The 18,700-nt window shown below is 38.2% G+C and overlaps 1 protein-coding gene across 2 annotated transcripts in view; it reads left to right on the forward strand.

Moving 5' to 3' along the window:
• Positions 1 to 18,700, forward strand: part of tnmd (tenomodulin) — a 47,346-nt gene that overhangs the window by 21,738 nt on the left and 6,908 nt on the right. For both annotated transcript variants that reach the window (XM_068326502.1, XM_068326503.1), the window contains exons 3-4: positions 8,340 to 8,480; positions 12,430 to 12,537. In XM_068326502.1, coding sequence (XP_068182603.1) covers positions 8,340 to 8,480; positions 12,430 to 12,537 — 249 coding nt within the window. The remainder of the gene's footprint in view (positions 1 to 8,339; positions 8,481 to 12,429; positions 12,538 to 18,700) is intronic.

Here is an 18,700-nt window from a genome sequence, read left to right on the forward strand (position 1 = left end):
TCAAACTTAAAAGCTGCAACAAAAACAATAAAAAACCTTAAATGTCATAAGTCTACACGAGTTTGACATCACACCAATGACACCGCTGAACTGCTGGCACACTACAAAAGAAAGACTAGAGGCATCAAACTCTGCGACTCATCACACAGACAGAAATACAACCTGCTGTTTTGTTGTCAGTTCAAATGAGGAACTTTTAAGTTTCTTTAAGTTTCTTCCAATTCACAGCAGAATAAGTAACTTCCATTCACAAATTATTAAAACTACCTCTTAGAAACACAAAATGAACTGTCATTTCAACCAAGCCAAAACCATAATCTGAAATTAATTGTGAAGAAATTGGTCCTCAAGGAATGGTTAGATCATACCTTTTCCTTTACTTAGATTCGCTACATTTCTCTGTGCAATTATAGTCTACAAAATTAGTCAGGCCTGAAGTCATAGAATGGATGGTTTAATTCTGATTTTTCTGTTTGCTCATTATATATTTACAATGGCAATTAAATTAATTGTTTAATTTTATTTCCTTCATTTTTAATCAAACGTTATTATTTGCACAGATATTTCTGTGTAGGGGAATATGTCATTGGAAAAAAGAATTGCTGCTTTAGCAGTAAAGGTTGTGCAGTGCTCTTATTTTGAAATAAATAATTCAATATTTGTCACATTTGTAAAAAGCATAACACATCATTACAAAATGTACTTTCTGCAAATTAGTGGTATATTATTAGTACTAATATACAGTGAATAACAAATTGGCAGTATTCATATTGGGCTGAAAAAGCCACTGTTGATTATACTTGAAATCTCATGTAATAATGTATTTTCTGAAGCCAGACAGAGGCTACAAGAGGACACACTGTTCGCCATGTGACTGACAAAACTGCTGCCCATCTTGATGTATCACTGGGCTGCATATGGCTCCCAGGAGGCCAGTGCACTGTGCAGCCCCCACACCACCCTGTACCCAACACCTACGACCCCCCTGCCTCCACTGCCATCACCGCCCCACTGTGAGTGACAGGCATCCAGTTCCGCCTGACTGGAAGCCCCAAGGACAATTGTGAGGACATATTGCCATTAACTCATCTCTTTTACTTCAACGCCCGCCTCCTCCATATACAAAACCTTGCATGCCGCAGACACGCACACACACACACACACACACACACACACACACACACACACACACACACACAACACACACACACACACACACACACACACACACACACACATTACCAACTGTGAGCCACTCACCTGTTACAACATCTACAGTACATGACCTTTGTTTAATGCCTTCAGGTGCCACACCATCCCACAAACAACCCGCAGGTCTGGCCGTGCCTGCCACTTCTCATTCAATCCATTCAATGTGAGTCTGTGTTTGGAACCATTCTTGGAGGTTGTTAAAAGAACCACTTCAAAGACAAACCTCAAACACAGGAAATAAGCAAGTCATTGTCTGTGAAGGATTCACTACAGATCTTCTCCAACTCCTGAGCTTAAATGATTCCTCAGTTATGACGGTCCAATTTGCTTAACTCTTACTGAACAATAATCTGATCCATACCGTCATAATGAAAGAGGACAAGCCATTGTATCAGCTTCGGACACAACAGATGGCATTTAGTTAATAAAAGAAAAGGATTGGTTGGACGTTACAGTGTTTTTTAGGTAATCAATGGACATTTTATAATGAAGCCAGGTTGCTATGAAACATATTTTTATGATCAACGAGTGGGACTAAAGCAGCGCACTGGCATAATGAGCGTGGGTAAAAATGAATGAGATTTATGGGAGAGGTTTGCAGGTTTAAACCACAGACATGCTGTCTGGCTGGTGCAAGGCAAAACATCATTGCAGTATATGGTGATTCTTGTGCACAGGGAAAAATGGGGATTGTCAGCATGAAATGCAGAAACAACAAATCTTAAAGTGACTACAAATTCAAGGAGTCAGAATGCAAGACAATGTTTGACTTGACAATCCACAGCAAAATGGGTAAATTATTGGGATTTATAAAGTATTGGTTGAGCTGTGAGGGGTCAGGTGTGTTGGTAATCGACAGCTGGGACTGTCGGAGAAAATTGTGCAATCAGAATGTTTCTTCGTTATGACAGCTTGGAATCAACACAAATGACTTAATCTGTTATAAAACTGTCAATTCCAAGAATCTGTTTGGTTTTATGTCATAACATTACATGAAATATGTCAACGGTTGGTTTTGATATGAGACCATTTGTGTTGTAAATATTTTCATTGACTTCAATGACAGTAGCACATTTCATTCTTATCATTTTATCGCACTGCAAACTAATCATCTGCAGACTAACACTTTGCTGGCATCAAACCAGCCTCCATCAGTGTCCAGTTTAGCCACATACAACTGTACTATTTAATTCCTCATATTGACGTGTTTCTGGTATAAACAAGAAGCAAGGGAGTTGTTACAGATATTGATTGACATTTACAGTTGACATTAACTCTGAATGTTTCTATTAGCTGTTGAAATGCAAGTTATTGGAAAGCAAGCTAAGAGTAGAGATTTTATGCTCAGATATTTCACATAAAAAAGGGGGAAGATATGCTCATCAGGAGGAGTTGAAGACTAAGAGCTGAAATGAGAAAGTATTGCATTTTAAATTTCGAAATCATCTTGAGGCAGAGTCCTTTCAAAACTAGAGAGCAGTTTTATATTTTCACCAGGCAAGAAATACAGTAAATGTGGGTTGGCCTAATTGGCAAGCTGGTACAGATGGTCTTTCTCCAACAACTCTGAGCCGTTATTTTATATTATCTAAATTTGTAATTAAACACAAAACAAAGATGAAGACTATTTCCCCTCTTGTGAACTTTAAAATGTGACATATAACATTCATTAAGCTAGTAGTCTTCTTCTTCTTCTTCTTTTCCTTTCGGCTTTTCCCTTCAGGGGTCGCCACAGCGAATCAATTCATTAAGCTAGTAGTACCTTGTGTAAAGTCTGGACCAATCACAAAAGCCATTTTCCAAGGTGTTCAAGACACCTTTAGGTACTGTCAGTCCACTGATAGGACTACTTTTGAGCAAAAAAAATGTAGACGCTAATGTAATCCATTGTTATACCACAACATCAATAAAGGCCTACAAATAGTCACCAGAGTCACTTCATGTTGCAGTTGCTAATTGTTTTGTGTGTATGATTAGAAGAACCTAGATAACAATGTAAACTACAAGGGAGGTAGAGCTGAGTATCTTGCCCCACTACTTCATGGATTGACAGAGCATTGCATCCGTCTCTTGTTAAAAGTCAGTCTAGCTCATCGAGCAGTTAAAAAAAACAGATGGCATATCCTCAAATTGACTTAAATAAGGAGGTTTCTTTGTTCACAGATGGATCAATGCATCAGTCTGCACAAGCCACATCAAAATATAAACATGGTTTGTTTAATTTTCACACTATTTGAACAGTATACCTGCATGTGATGGCTGTAATAAATATAAACTTCACTGAAAAATGTGACGATAAAAAATCAGAATCCAAAGGTGTCAGAATGAGACTGACATTTGTTTTTTTAGGGAAATGGTTAGAAACCATCAAAAGAAGACAACTTGTGTAATTAAAAAGAGCACGCAAAATTATTTTGGCTGACTCAAAGAAGGAATCCTGGCACCGCGCCTGCCTCAGGGTTTTGGCAAGGATAAAGAAAGTGAAAGAAAATCATGGATCCACCCTTTTATTCTGATCTAATTCAAAATTCAACATTTTCTTCTTTGGGACAATGCACACACTTCCACCCAATTTCAGGGTGTTCCATCAATTGATTTAAGCATAACTGAAACAGACTGTCAAAACTGCCTCATCTTACAATGATCAAAACTTTCTTTCAACTCCTGGATCCACCCCTTTATCTGAATCCACGCCATATTGAGAAGTTTTCTTCCCAACCCTCCCACCAAATGCCAAATCTGTTCTGTAGCTTCTTTGTAATCCTGCTAACAGACAAACAAACTGAACTTATCAGTTAACCTCCTCGGGAAGGTTAAAAAAAAGACAATTTGATATATAACAGAGCCTTTTAGAGTTTAGTACACTAGGTTAAGAGTAAATATTTTTCTTACTGTCAAGAACAGTATCTCCTAACAAGCCTTGTGTGTGTTTCACAGCTTGATGCATCTTCCTCTTGTCTTTCATAGAGCTCCTTTAAAACACATTAATGAGCTTCACTGTGCACTGGGTGACATGTTGCTTCATTACCATGAACGACACCATAGTTTATTTCAACCACACAAGCCTTCCTGCTGCCACAAATACTCACTAGAGCACCAAATATGGATTAATGTGTCTGACAATAGTCTCTAGTCTCTCCACTTTTTCCTTCTATTGTTGAAACATTTGCTAAATGTTATGTGGGAGGTTTGTTCTGATGACACGCATCCATTGCTTTTTAGTGTTGGTTTGTCTCTCAATGTCAAAAGAAACAAATCTATGTTTTGGATTATTTTAAAGGGTTGTGATGTCATGTTAATCACAAATGTTGTTGATTGTCTTGCGGTGATAATGTGTGTACAGCAAGGCAATGAGTCCAGTCGACAGAGTGAATCAGAAAAAACTATATTTATAGTATTAAATAAAACATCAAGTTGTTGCCGTATGGAAATGCTTTGATAATGGATCCACTCCAGAATATGCCCACAAACATTCAGGAAAGTCTGCCTTGTAGTTTATATGCAATCCTGCTAACAGCTGGTGAAACATTTCCTCCTGTGCAAAGAAAATAGAGTATGCACTGTTTGATGAAACATTTATCAAAAAAATGAAGTTGTTTTTATAGCTTTGTATACTGATCCCCCCCATCCCTCCAAAAAATTTAACCCCAGTTTTTGAAAGCTTGGGAAAATGAGGTGTAGTGTTATTTCAGGTAGTGTTGGTCCAGTCATTCTGACTGTAAATGTCAAAAAACTCAAGTTAATATTTGTTTATTCTTCTTTAATATATGTAATATACAAATAAAGAAGGATCAAATGTGTTCCCATGTACCTCGAAGAGACAATCTTTTTCTGCCAGGTTTATCTATATTACCACATACTTCAACAGTTGCATCTAATGACAAGTGTCTCAGGTTGTTTTGGCAAATGGACTTTGTTACTTTTTGGTGAGTTTTGGAATTGATCTTTTTGCTGCAGTTTTGATGTGCACAGTGCTTTCAAGAGTTTCAAATGCAGTAGAATTCACATCGTAGCCCTTGTGTAGATGAAGGGTGTACCATGGGTTGCTGCTGGTCTATTTTGATCTTTGTTAGTGTCATATGGATAACTAACTAACCTTCTGCATTGTATTGGGGTTTTTTTCTTTCATGTTTTGCAGCAAACTAACAGATTGTGCGGATTATCATTTGAGAAGTGAATTATGTGAAACAAGTCATCCATTGCATATTTTCTAACAAATGTCCAAATTAAATGAGAACAAAACCCCATTAAAATTATCATCAACATTACGATGAGGGAGAAATATTGCATTATGTTCTAAAATCTCACACTTATTGTAGAATGAATCACACCATAAGTTTCTAAATGTAGTGAAGCATCTAAAGGCCAAACGCAGGCTATTCATTTCTATTTTCAGAATGCCAATTATCGCACACAGCGGCAGCTTTGAATATTGAACCAGTTGAAGTCAAACTGTTGTAATACATTATTATCTATTTCAACCTGGGATGATGGGGAGATTCTCACTGCTGGATTTTCATCAAAAGTGATGGCCTGCTGAAAATGTAATTCAGTGTTTTAGCACAAATCAATAAACCTCCAGAATCTATTCCCCCATTCCACCTTTATGTTAATATAAAAGAAGCCCTCTAATAAAACTTTAATTCACCACACAGACTTTTAGATTGTTTAATAGCTCTGATTTTATCCATAACTGCTCAATCGACACTTAAATTTCAAGTCCATCTTAATTTGGTTTCTTGTGACGATTTCAAGTTCTTCTCTTTGTAGCCAATCCCACTGTAACCCATGTTAAAGGAGATTTATAAGCTAGAATAATTCTAACACTATTCTTCTATTAAGAATTATATCCTATTTGATTATTGTCACTCTGTTCTCTCTTGTGAGTCACTTCCATATGTAACACACTGTATTTAAATTAATGCGGAGAATAAGCAAGAAGCAAACATGTTAAATACTAATGATGGAAAAGTGGATAAAGTGGAAGCTAATTTTGTGTTAGACCCTGAGAGGGCATTCAGATGTTTCTGATGAGGGATATAAATCCTGATGGACTCCCATCTCAGTGTATTCATTAATCATTTGTCTCATTGGCAAAGCTCTGATTTGCTACTGAGACAGATGAAGATGAACTCAGCAATATATTTCTCATCATAACACAACCCTCACATAAATATTAATAGCATCTTTTCAGCTGGTGGGCATGAATCATTTTTCATGCAGGGAATTTTAAGAGCTATCTGTACATGTCCGAAAAACAGTACATGCACCAACAGATGTGATAAACATCTCTGCTCTAAGGCGAGAAGAAGAGAGGGATTTACTGTTTGGGAGATTCCAAAGCTCTTTATTTAATTACTTCACACACCTTCTATCAATATTATAATAACAGTAATATTTCTCACCTCTACAGCTTGTCAAGCCAAATATTTTAGTTGCACAATTGATAACTATCATTGATATGAGTTTGTAAATGCATTGGTTTAAACTGCTATCATTTTATTCTCCGGATACCCTGTGATAAATGTAGCTGCTGTGATGTTTCATTTTCTATATTAATAAATTGATTTAATGTTAGAAGGATTTCTTGCAGAGGCAAAAGCCACAGATGATTATCATGCAACTCTTCATCCCCTCAGTGCCATGAAGCATTTTAGCATCTCACAGTTTGTTGGTTCGGTTTTACAGTCAACAACTTTATTTGTTTTGGTTCAGTTTTTACTGCATTCGTCAACTGCTAATCACTTTCACTGAAAAAACATCTGTGGACGACCAGCTCTGCACCAAAAAGACAAATGTGAAAGAATGCTAGATTGAAAATACAAAAACAGTTCATTGAATGCATCTAGGTTTGTGAAAAGGTGACTGTTTCTCAAGTCTTGGTGTGTGTTTAGGTGTTCTGTGATTATACTAACTTCTTCTCTAAAAAACAGAAAAAATATTTCCGTTTTGGCAGAAGCGTGGTCGTTCAAACACAAACTACACTCCACCGTCATGCAGGCACAGACGTGGATACCCCAACTGGGCCTTTGTTAAGGCCACCAGGAGACCCAAAAAAAAAGCACAGAAAAGGAAAAGAGGAAAGACTTCGTCACATGTCACACACCAAGAGATGCAGATGCAGTGATGGTTTTTGTAGATGGTGAAACTGTCACTTTCAACAAAGCTAATGATGGGCATGTCTTTGGCTTTTCATCTTTTCCTCCTCCATTAAAAGTGTCTGCAAACAGCCCGTAGATGAATTATTAGTCCTACTGAATTACCACACAGACGTAAAAGTCAGGGAAAACATTTCTTATGGCAAAACAATAATGTGTACTGAATGATTTTAATTATTTAATTAAAGATGATTTGACTATTCAAAAATAAAATACTATCGTTTCCTCAACCATCATCAAGATCAAAATGGTAGGAGTCTGGTATTGTAGCAAAGAAGTGCAGATTTCTCTTTGCTTCCACCTCTTGTGTATTTAGATCTCTTCACACTTCCTCAATGGTAGGAGCTAAAACATGAGGGAAAACATGAGTTAGGAAAGAAAAGAGGAGCCACAACAATTTGCGTTACTGCCAAGAGGCTAAAAAAGAAATCAACAGTTTTTACAACTGGCATTGTGTTCTTGTCAACTGATTTGTGTTTTCATCCAGAACCAAGTGACTTATGGATCAAATTGCTTTTGTTTCGATTTGAGCCGCTGTTGCTGTTATGTAAGTTTTTCATTAAATTTGGAGTCGAGTGTGATTCAATAGTTCTTTTTGCTGTAAAATCAGTTTGTTTTTTGGTTGTTGTTGTTGTTCTTGTTGCTTTTCTTGTGGGTCTGGTTCAAGAAAAGGATGTTCCTATTCTTTAAAATTCCAACAGCTTTTTTTCAACTTCGGAAACAGCTGTCAACACAGTAATTCTGAAAAAAGAAAAAGTGAGCAACTATCCAGTGATCTGCAGGCTATTCTCATATTCAGCGCAAAGTTCTTAGATGATGAAAAATTGTGACCATCATTTTCAGAAGGCACATCTTTTGCTGACCTTTCTCAATTTTTTTCAAGTAATGATGATAGAACCTCTAAAGAATACACACTGTCACAATGATCCATTTTATTCTATTCTGGAAGCTTGTTTTGTGTCATTGAAGGTTTATGACCATCGGTACAAAGCCGTGTTGGATGGTGTCGAGACAGACAGTGTGATGGAGATTGACCCGAGTCACCGCATTGAGATCTTCAGAATGGGAAATGGTAGCGAAGAGATTCTTGAGGTGCACGACTTCAAAAATGTAAGTACAAGGTTAAGCAAATTTCTGAAAGTCACTTTTCTTCTGTTAAAAGCTCGACACCATAATTGTGTCTCCTCTTCAGCTCTACAAAAGAATGTATTGTTCACATAGCGTCCCTTCTTAAACAGCAAGTTGACAGAAATGATTTTTTGTTGAAATAATTTTCCTTCTGCAGCATTATTTCTGCTCCTCCATCAGCATGATAAGCTTCTGAAGCATCTGGGAAACAAATTTATGGAAATTGTGCTCAGTGAGGTGTGCACATGGATCAGAAGGGCCCATATAATCAGAAGGTGTACTCCTGTGCTACATGCACAAGCGCCACCGCAGTATCACAGCCCAAATTATAAAATAAGATCTGTATGTGTATTCATGGAGTCAAATACCAAAAATTATATGCCATCAGTTCTTTCAACTGATTAAAAGTTTTTTAATATGTCAACTAAATTATGAATATTTCCCAGATATTATAAGTTCATTAAAGGAATCAGGCAGGAACAAGATTTATTTCTGGTCAGAGTTACAAAAATAATTAACATTTGTGTCCATGTACATAAATTTTGTGATTATATTCCTTGACAATTTCACAAACTGTTGCTTTGCTCTGTTGCAGCAAAGAGAGGAAGATAAAGTAAGAGACACAGAGACAAACATAATTAAGAAGTCCATCTATCTACATATTTCATTTCTCACACCTATTTGAACTACAATTTTGTCTCCACCAACTCATTAACTTACCTTTAATTCCCAACTCATGCTTGAGTGTGCAGGAGGTTACACCTGCTACACACTGGAATGGGGAGCATGCTGCTCCACAAGGTAATGAGTGCTTTTATTCTCCATTCTCCCCCATTATCTACCGTGAAATGTTTGGTTGCAAGGCTGAATGTTACAGGATACAATTCATCCCAAAACCAATACCTGCATTGAGTTTTTATTGTTTTTGTTAAAATCTTCTTCTTTTTTTTAACATAAAATACTGAAGCGATGCACAGCACCAAAAAAACTTTTACCTCTGCAACCAATCGTCTTTCTGGCTCGCTTTCAAAATCCAGGATGTTTTGCGAACACTTTGGTGGGTGGGTGTATCCCACATAATCACAAGCACATCCATGTATGTTCCACTTCCTGTTCCACATTTCCCTGAGGAAATGTGTTTGATCCAGTGTTCCACATTGAAGGACTAAGACACAAGTAAGTGATCAGAGTAATCAAAACCTCATTGTGTGGGAGAGAAGAGATGAAAACCGTAGCGTACAATTGGTGATAATAAGAGGTACATTGTGCGCTGATGTTAGAATAGACATTTTAATTGGGAAAAGGGTTGCTATAAGTTATTGAACTTACCAAACCCACTACTAGAACAGTCTTCATTAAACCCCAAGGCTGTTTGAGGAATGGAAAATGAAGGGATTATGGTACCAGGAAAACATACTAAATCAATCCATTATTGTTTCCAGGCAATATTATACGAATTCAGACCATCAAGAGGAGAAAAACTGAGAGAAACAAAGAACAGTCCAGGTCATTTTAGACTTGAAAATAAACTCATAATACATTTTCTTGACAAGGATGCAAAAGCATATTTAAGACCTTAAATTGTTATGAAGTTGTAGTTCAAAAAAGCTGCTTTGGTTTTACAGCACAAATTAGTGTATTTATTCTAGCTGTACAACAGCAGAGATGTAGTCATGTTTCACTCAGCTATGTTTATCACATTCGCATAAAACTGTAAAGAATATTTTAGATTATATAATAAAGAATTAAGTGTTTGGATAATACTAATGATGTTAAAGATAACCTGCTTACTTGAATTACCTGGATTCAAATTAGTGCATAAATACATTTAGCGCTTTACTTTTCTAATGGAAATTTTGCATCAATCAAACAAATGCAAAGAAGCAACAGCATCTAAAAGTTTTACAGCAAAACGTTTTTACAGAATTTTTACAAAAAAATTTTTTTTAGATTTCTCCAGAATATCAAAACAACAACTCACATAATTTAATCCTACTCCCTTACTCTTCTAACCCATAATCCTATTGTTGTAAAACAACTGTGCAAACCATTGTAACATATGACATGGTTAACAACCCTTATGTCTGTTATATATCTGTGGGGAATTCTGTTACATCAGAACACCTACTATTGTGGATAATCTTTCAGAAAGACATTAGGTTTGGTGTAAAGAAAAAAAGCTACATTTGCATTGAGAATTGGAGTTTGAATGTAAAGATATACATAGATGTGAGACTAATAGAATTTACTTTCAAATTACAAAGAAAAATGCAGATTTTTAGAATGGAAATTAATCCTACTATAATAATCTGCACATTATATTAGTTATTTACTGTAAGAAGTATAATACTGTAGAAATAGTGGAGTAACTGTCTAAAAAAATAGAAGTGTAATTGGTCACTATTGTCGTTAACAACAGTGGTTTCAAATGTACAAATAATGTAATTTTACAGTTTTGAATGAAATAAAACAAACTGAAAAATTAAAGGTATTTTCCATCTTACTTATAAAACCACTTTGCAGATATTGTGACTGTGGCTTATATAGTCAATGATTTAGAAATGTCTCTTGAATAAATTATGCTGATAATATCAAGGCTTTCAAAAACTAACACTGGGTGAAATTACTCAAGCTCTTCATTAACAGGCGCTGAATGATGCAGGCGGTCGTATATTTGCTTTCTCTTGCATAGGCGTGAATGATCTTGCACATGGATGTTATAAGTGAATACTGTAACATTGTCTATTAAAATGACATAACTTTTCCATTTCTCATCCCAGTGTAAAATGCCATTCCTCATTTTCTGATTGAGCAACCCCAGTAATCATTGTATCTCATCACAACATTACCCTCTCCTGCTGCAGTTCAACAATTTATTGGACCCAAATTAAACTGAGACTCATCACAATAAAGCTTGACATATTATGCTTTTGCGTGAGACTATGCTTTGTGCATCTGTCCTAACCCTTTTCCATGCAGGCGAAATTGCATGCGGTAGATTGTAGCAGGCATCACTTCGTATCTTGTCGTGTTTCGCCTGGTATCTGTTTTCCAGAGTGACAGCTCCTCCAAACGTGTAGAAACAGCCTCCACATGGTCAAGTAGACTGATCCAGAGGAGACGTCATAGCAATCACTGTGTTACTGTAATTAAATTTAGATTGAATCAAGTACCATTTTCATGCTGCCGCTCATACAATTTTCAGTTGATACAATTTTAACGCAGCAGTGCCAGATGTAGATCCTGACGTCTGTTCTAATACAGTCTGCTGAATGAGCAGCTCCGCTCTGCAGAAAGAAAATTGGATACAATCTGATCTACTGAAAGTCTTACAGAGTTACTGCGGCTGAATATGTTAGATTAACATAGAATAACGGCGAGAGAAAATTAACAGATCTTTCATGCCTATTGAGGCTGTGTGTCCAACTGAATGGAGCAGTCCACATGCTAGAGGATCATCAGTGGAGCTGAAGAGAGTGACTCCACACTTGACTGTGCAGATTAACAGAATGACAGGGACCTCTGACTTTCTAATTCAATAGGGGCAATCTCTGTAGAAAACACTTCATTCTCAACAATGTCACTGGTTCTCATGTGAGCTATATCCTTCTGTAAGGTATTATGGAGTCACAATGGAATGCCACCTTCTTTTTTTCCTCCTATTCAGCTTGAAAGCAAGAGATGTGTTGCAAAGGCCAAGCTGCCATCAGGTTGAAACCACGCTGAAAGGAAGAGATCAAAATATCTCTTCTCACACATAAGATTTTCACTTAGATTCTTTAAATGCTTTGATTATTAGCGGAAACCTTAAACATATGTTTTAAAATGATTGCTCCATTGCTTATGAGATATTCACATCACAGAGAGCGAATGAAAGATACATATATCTGAATTTCTGAGTGTCCTTTCCTTTTGCTTTTTTTTTTCAAAGGGAATCACTGGAATCCGGTTTGCCGAACATCAGAGGTGCTACATCAGGACTCAAACTAGGAAACTACCACCAGTGGCAAAGGTGGAGGCTGAAGAGACAGAGTTACTGGTATGCATCCTCCCTCAGTTGTCTGTAGTTCAGGCTCTCCGTAGTCCTACAGAGGCTGTCATGCATATTCTAGGGAGATAACCAGAGTTGTGTGAACACCACACAAATCCTCTGTCTGTCCATCTCATCCTATCTCCCCCCCTACCCCTTCCACTAAAGAATTAACTGGGGTTTGCGGTGCTTGTGAAACTGTCAGAAAACTGCCCACAAACCCATCGCCTTTGTGGCTCACATCAAATGTGTTTTCCGTCAATCTTGAGCCAATATTAATTTTTAATCATCTCCTCTAAAGGCTCTATCCAAATAGCCTGAAGGAGGAAGGGTACGGGAGAGGTCTTAGAAAGAGGTACGGTATTAAAATAGTATTTTTAAAAGATTATTTCTTCATAAAATTCACAAGGATCCTTCCCCTTGAGTATGAGCATCTCATTTTCTTCCCCTTAGTTGTGTGTGAACTCCTGCAAAAGGAATGGAGGAGATTCAATCAATCAAAATTCCCAATTTTTCAATGTCACAGTGCAATTCACTGAGTGGGCTGTATGTTCAAAGAGAAAATCCTTCTCTCAAATGTCTCTTCCACTTGCATGCTCTCATTTACATTTCACATTGTAGCTGGGAAAAAGTACAGTAGCTGGCAAATATCTGACGCTCACCACTCACGGCTTCGTTTTGAAAACAGCATAAGCCAATTGTCGGCCTAAGCAAAGCCCAGACAGTTTTAACTTTAAGAACACAAGCTGTTATGCCCAAAAACCAAACATTTTGTTTTTTCCCTCTCATACTCATAATGTCTGATCTACTTTAACACATGCTAATTGCCAAGGCACCACCATATGCCTGTGCCATTTCCATCTTCTTGCATGCACTGTGGCACCTAATAGAGTTAATTCACAGCTCCAAAGTGAATCTTCTAAAGCCGCGAAACCGACAAAGACTTTTATTAGTTGTGAAAGCCGTCATTTTGACAACCAAGACTAGAGTACATACAGTAGCTATGTGCATAATTTTCAGCATAGCTGCAGTATATATACATGTATTTCATATTTATTATGTTAAGCCCAGTTAAATCACAGGTTTTTAACTTGTGTTATGTTATTTGCATAACTAATGATACGTATTGACGTGTTCATTTCTAAGTTTATGTCTTTATAGTATTTAAATCTTTTCCGCAACCCCATTCTACTCAATAGTTGATTATAGTTCATTATATCCAAAAATAATCAGGCTATCATAAAGACGCAGTTCAGTCTGACCACCATGGGAGAAGCTGAAGCAGAGTGTGGATGAAAAGGATAAGGAATTGGTCAATTGGAATGCCAGGGTTTTACAGCTCTGCCAGTGCTTTTCAAAAAATTACAATATCATGGCAAAGTTTTTTTTTTTAATATTTAAGCTAAAATAAACTGAAATATCTAGCTCAGTGCTAGAGTGCATGCTTCATGTATGCTGCCCAGGGTTCAATCCCCGGCACCTGCAGCCCTGCGGGGGCACCGGCCACTGTCAACTGAAGGCTGATCTCAAGCCTGGATAAATGCAGAGGGTTGCGGCCGGAATCTGGTGTAAAAAACTTTGCCAAACAAATGAGTGTTCATGTAAAATGGAAAAAGGATGACACTAACAGGACAAGCCAAAGGGATTTTATGGGTGAGGTTAGGACCCACATGCAGAACGCCGGAGGAGAAGTCCCCATTCGTAATTTAATCAACAAAAATTGCTACAACAGGTTTCTGAAGAACAGGCAAAACATAGGAAAAAACCAAAATCTCAAAACAGGCTGGTGACAATCTGGCAGCAAACTGAGGTCTGAGCTGAGTTTAAGTAGGTGGAGCCCGATTAGAAATGGGAACCAGGTGGTTGCAGCAACACAGGTGACTGGAATGAGTGGATTGAGTGGGAGCGAACCCAGGACATAGAGGAAAATTGGGACCAAATTTTATAATATGACAAATGCTAGTCTACAGGCTTTATTTTGAAGTTGAAGGTTGACTAAGCTTCTCTGTTTGAGACTTATGGCCTCTGACCGAGCTGCACTATTTGACAAATTGGGGGATGAGAGTGTATTGAGTGTATTGAATTCCACTCTTATTCCTTTATGGTAATTTAATGCCGCCACCATCAGCTTGGCTTAAACTAAACACTTAAAACAGTGGAAAACAGTTCAGTCTCATTTACTGCTGAAAACTCAATAAATGCTATCTGTAATCACCTCAAATCACAATCTGTACAATATTATTAATTTATCTAATCTATATTCATCCATCCATTCATTTTCTTGAAGCCGAGATAACCGTAATTGTCTCATCTACGTAATCGTCTTGTCTTTGGCCACTTTTCTACTTGTGGGTCACAGATGTTGCTGGAACCTATCCCAGCTGGCTGTGGGCAGGAGACGGTGTAGAAAATGGACGCATCGCCAGCACACTGCAGGGCCACATGAAAGACAAACAACCCCTTACACACACACTCACACCTACAGTCAATTTGGTGTGACTAATTCACCTAAGCTGCATGTTTGTGGAGATAGTAGAAAGCCAGAGAACCCAGACAGAACCCACCCAGACATGGGGAGAACATAGAAATTCCGCATTGAAAACAAACCCGGAACCTTCTTGCTGTGAGTTGACAAAGCTACCCAATGCACCACCATGCCTATTTTCATTCCATTCATTTTTTTTTTTTTAGCTGTGATTCTACAGAGGCACATTAACTTCCTTGTGTGCCCAATACACCATCTTTCTAGTTAAATAGGTCTGGCCCAGTGATGAGCAGCGCAACCCACTTATGCATGGCCTCAATACAGGGATGACTTGTAGTCCACAGGTGGTCCAGATCTGATAGCCGGGACACAAAACACACAGCAATATCTCATGAAAATAGTGGAACCTTAATATACTCTGACTCCATGTTAGACACAGGATGCAAATAACCTATTTTGGAACTAGAAATTCAGAATGACTGGTTCCTTAAAGAGACTGAAGTCACCTTGCAAAACCTGTTTCAAAGGTCAACAAATTTGTAATCATGACTGAACTAAAATGATGAAGATGATCCAGACATTTCTAGTCTGCGCCGGAACTTTTATGTTTCTGCTGGCACAATGTTCCCGCCCTCTGGAAGATGAATTAAATTAGAGCTGTGCATAAGGCCATCATCTGTTGATAAACAATAGAGTGGGTTTGATCTTCTCATCAAATTCTTGGCAAGAACCCAGATAAGCGTAGGATGGTTTATTTCCATCATTACTTTACCCGCTGCAGTCACACCACTGAATACAGCTGCAGAGGATATTTTTTTAATGCAAGAATGGCAGATATGATATTAGAAACACAACTGCTATGACCCCGGAACGTAAAAAAACAGATGTTGGACAATATTATTCATAAAATTACCCTTTATTAGATAAATTTGAAGACAAAAAAAAGTCAATTAAAAATTGTAGCACAAGTTAAGTATTTACAAATTGTAGACGCAAGATTTGAATGTCATTAACTGCATTAGAGAACAGACAGTCCAAACTCTATAGTCATTGATTCCTAAGCTGCATCCAAGGAGCAGCCCCCCCCCCCCCACCCCCCACCCCCGTCTGTCAGGGGTTCCACTCATGCTCACAAGTGCAAGGATAAAGGAACAGCTCCTGGGCCACAGGGACCAAGAATTCAGGATAAAAGGAGAAATTCACCAAAAATGATTAGTCAGTCAAAGGACAGTAGCAATGGCCTAATACAGTAAATATCAAGGGGGTTATGTTTAGGTAATAACCAGCAACCTTGACTTGACCTCACCAAGGTCCGTCCTCACATCAGACAGTGTGAAAATCCTCCCACGCATGACCCCAGGGAAGATCAGCACTGGTTTCCCCTCACGCTGTGACACAAATGAAGCTCACAGGGGTTAAAGCCAACCGCTAATGGTTCCTAGTTTAACCAGCTGCAGGCTTTTAGCAGAGAGGGCTCAGAGCAGATGTGGCAGGCTTTCGAGTCAGGCTAAAAACAATGGCAAAAACGGTGGAAAAACTGCAAGCAGCTGATAAGGCAATGCAGCCCCTGCGAGGGAGAACTAGGTGACAAACATGAATTATTTGCCAGGATTTTTCCTTCCTTTTTCAATTTATTTTCTCAATGAAAGGTCTAAGGAGTAATCCCTCAGCTTCATTCTGGTTCTCCCAGTCTGACACAGAAACCACCACCTGCCTCCTTCACACCCCTTAACATTGTCAAAGGATGCTTCTTGCTCCATTAAACAGCCACTTAATATGGATGACAAAAGCTCACCTCAAAAACCTCCCACTCAGACAACTGCAGGCCTAAAAAACAGAGTACTGAAGCACAACATCCCAGCGAAGGATATGATTACACAAATCTGCCGCAAGCACACAGTATACAGTATACAGTTTGTTTTGTCTCATATTTATCTAAGCAAATGGTTTTCACTGGGTACAGGGAGAGGGAGGGAAGGGGTCTAATAAGTGGGTGTTTTCTATCAATTCAATTTGTAACTTATTTTTCTGTTTATTGTCTTGTATATATGTTTAGTACTTCATTTGTTTATTTTTTTTGTACTTGGGGAATTAATGTCAATGGAGAAGTGAAGAAGGGGTAGGATTCTATAAGCTTATGCTTCTTCCTACTCCTTTTTGAGCATGTTTTGTGTGTCATTAGTATTATTGTTGTCTTCATTTTTGTTGTTATTCTGCGCGCATGTTCGAAATAAAGCATTCATTCATTCATTCATTCATATCTGCATAATCTGCACAATAAGAAATTGACCGGTGACTCAGACGGTTTGGTCACACCATACAGACTCATGATAGAATTCATGTTTGTCAAAGTCAAATAGTAGCAACTAGTTATTTAGTGAAACTGTGAATTTGGTGAGCTAACCCCTAATTACCTCAGCTTTTTTCTGTTCATACCCAACATAGGTAACATGAACGACCTGCTCACACAGTTCGTTCAAAAAATGCATATGCTCAACCAAGTAACTGCTAGCCCAATTTCGCAGAGCACTTCCTCGACTACAAGCTTCCTCTTTTCCGATTCCCAAGAAATTCCCTCAAAGGTCAGCATCAGCATCGTCAAGACAGTGTGCTATTTGTCAGTGGTGTGAATTTGCATGTCAAAGTTCAAATTAAATTCATATCCTGGTTGACTACATAATATTATCACCCTTGCCTTTGTTGTGCACATGTGAACACTCTTGGGTATTGTAAAAGAAAAAAAAAATCTTTGTTGGTGTCTGGCAAACATAGCACCACTATAAACCTTGTGTTTCCCCCATTGGGATTCAGTGGCAGGCAAATTAAATTCATTAATTAAAGCACAAGTGGTGTATGATTAGGTTGTGCACTGCAGGCGGAAAGAATACATATACCAGGACCAAGCTGCACAAAACAAATTATCATCATTCAGAAGGTCCAATACTTGGTCAAAAAAAAAGTCGCTTGTGATCTAATAATATACCATTTGTCAATGGCAAAATGGAAAAGTCTCTAAAAAGTGTGTGTGTAAACCAGAAGACTGCAATCATGTTGTCTTTGTGCGTGTCGACTGGCATTTAGAAATCCCTGCCCCATGTTAAAATTATGACCTTTAACACTCCCCTCAGGCTCCCTCTTACTAGTTATTGGAGTTGTTTCTCAACTGTGAAGTCAAAGTCATGTTGTGAGCCCCCTGTCGTGACCTCCATTTAATTTCCAGAGAAGACTCACTTGGCTTCAGCGGTTAAGAGGTCCAATTAGAGAGTGCTGTTTGTGTTTCTCCAGTTTGATTTTAATTTCTGCAGCCACAGGAACTGCTCGCGCTCTAGCTCAATTCCAGACCGAACCTTTCGTCAGGGCCAACACAACCTCGCTACACCAATCCTCTGAGTCATCATTAGTTTCCTGACCCACCCGCGTTCAAAAGTGTGGGGGAAATATGTCAAAAGCTTGAGAAGGACGCCTCCATCCCACAACACAATTTTTGTGACAGAATGTGTTAAAGTTTTGTTTCCCTTCTCTGCAGGTTTTAAATGTGTTGCGAGATGACAAAGAAGAACCAGCACGGAAGCTGATATTCTAATTCAAGCAAGAGTGACAGGGGTGCACATGAGAGAGGGGGCGCAACCCATAATAAATGATTCCTGCACCTTCTATAGCCCTAGGACTCTACGTCAAGCTTAACTA

Source organism: Antennarius striatus, chromosome 10 (genome assembly GCF_040054535.1).
Source record: "Antennarius striatus isolate MH-2024 chromosome 10, ASM4005453v1, whole genome shotgun sequence".
NCBI lineage: Eukaryota > Metazoa > Chordata > Actinopteri > Lophiiformes > Antennariidae > Antennarius > Antennarius striatus.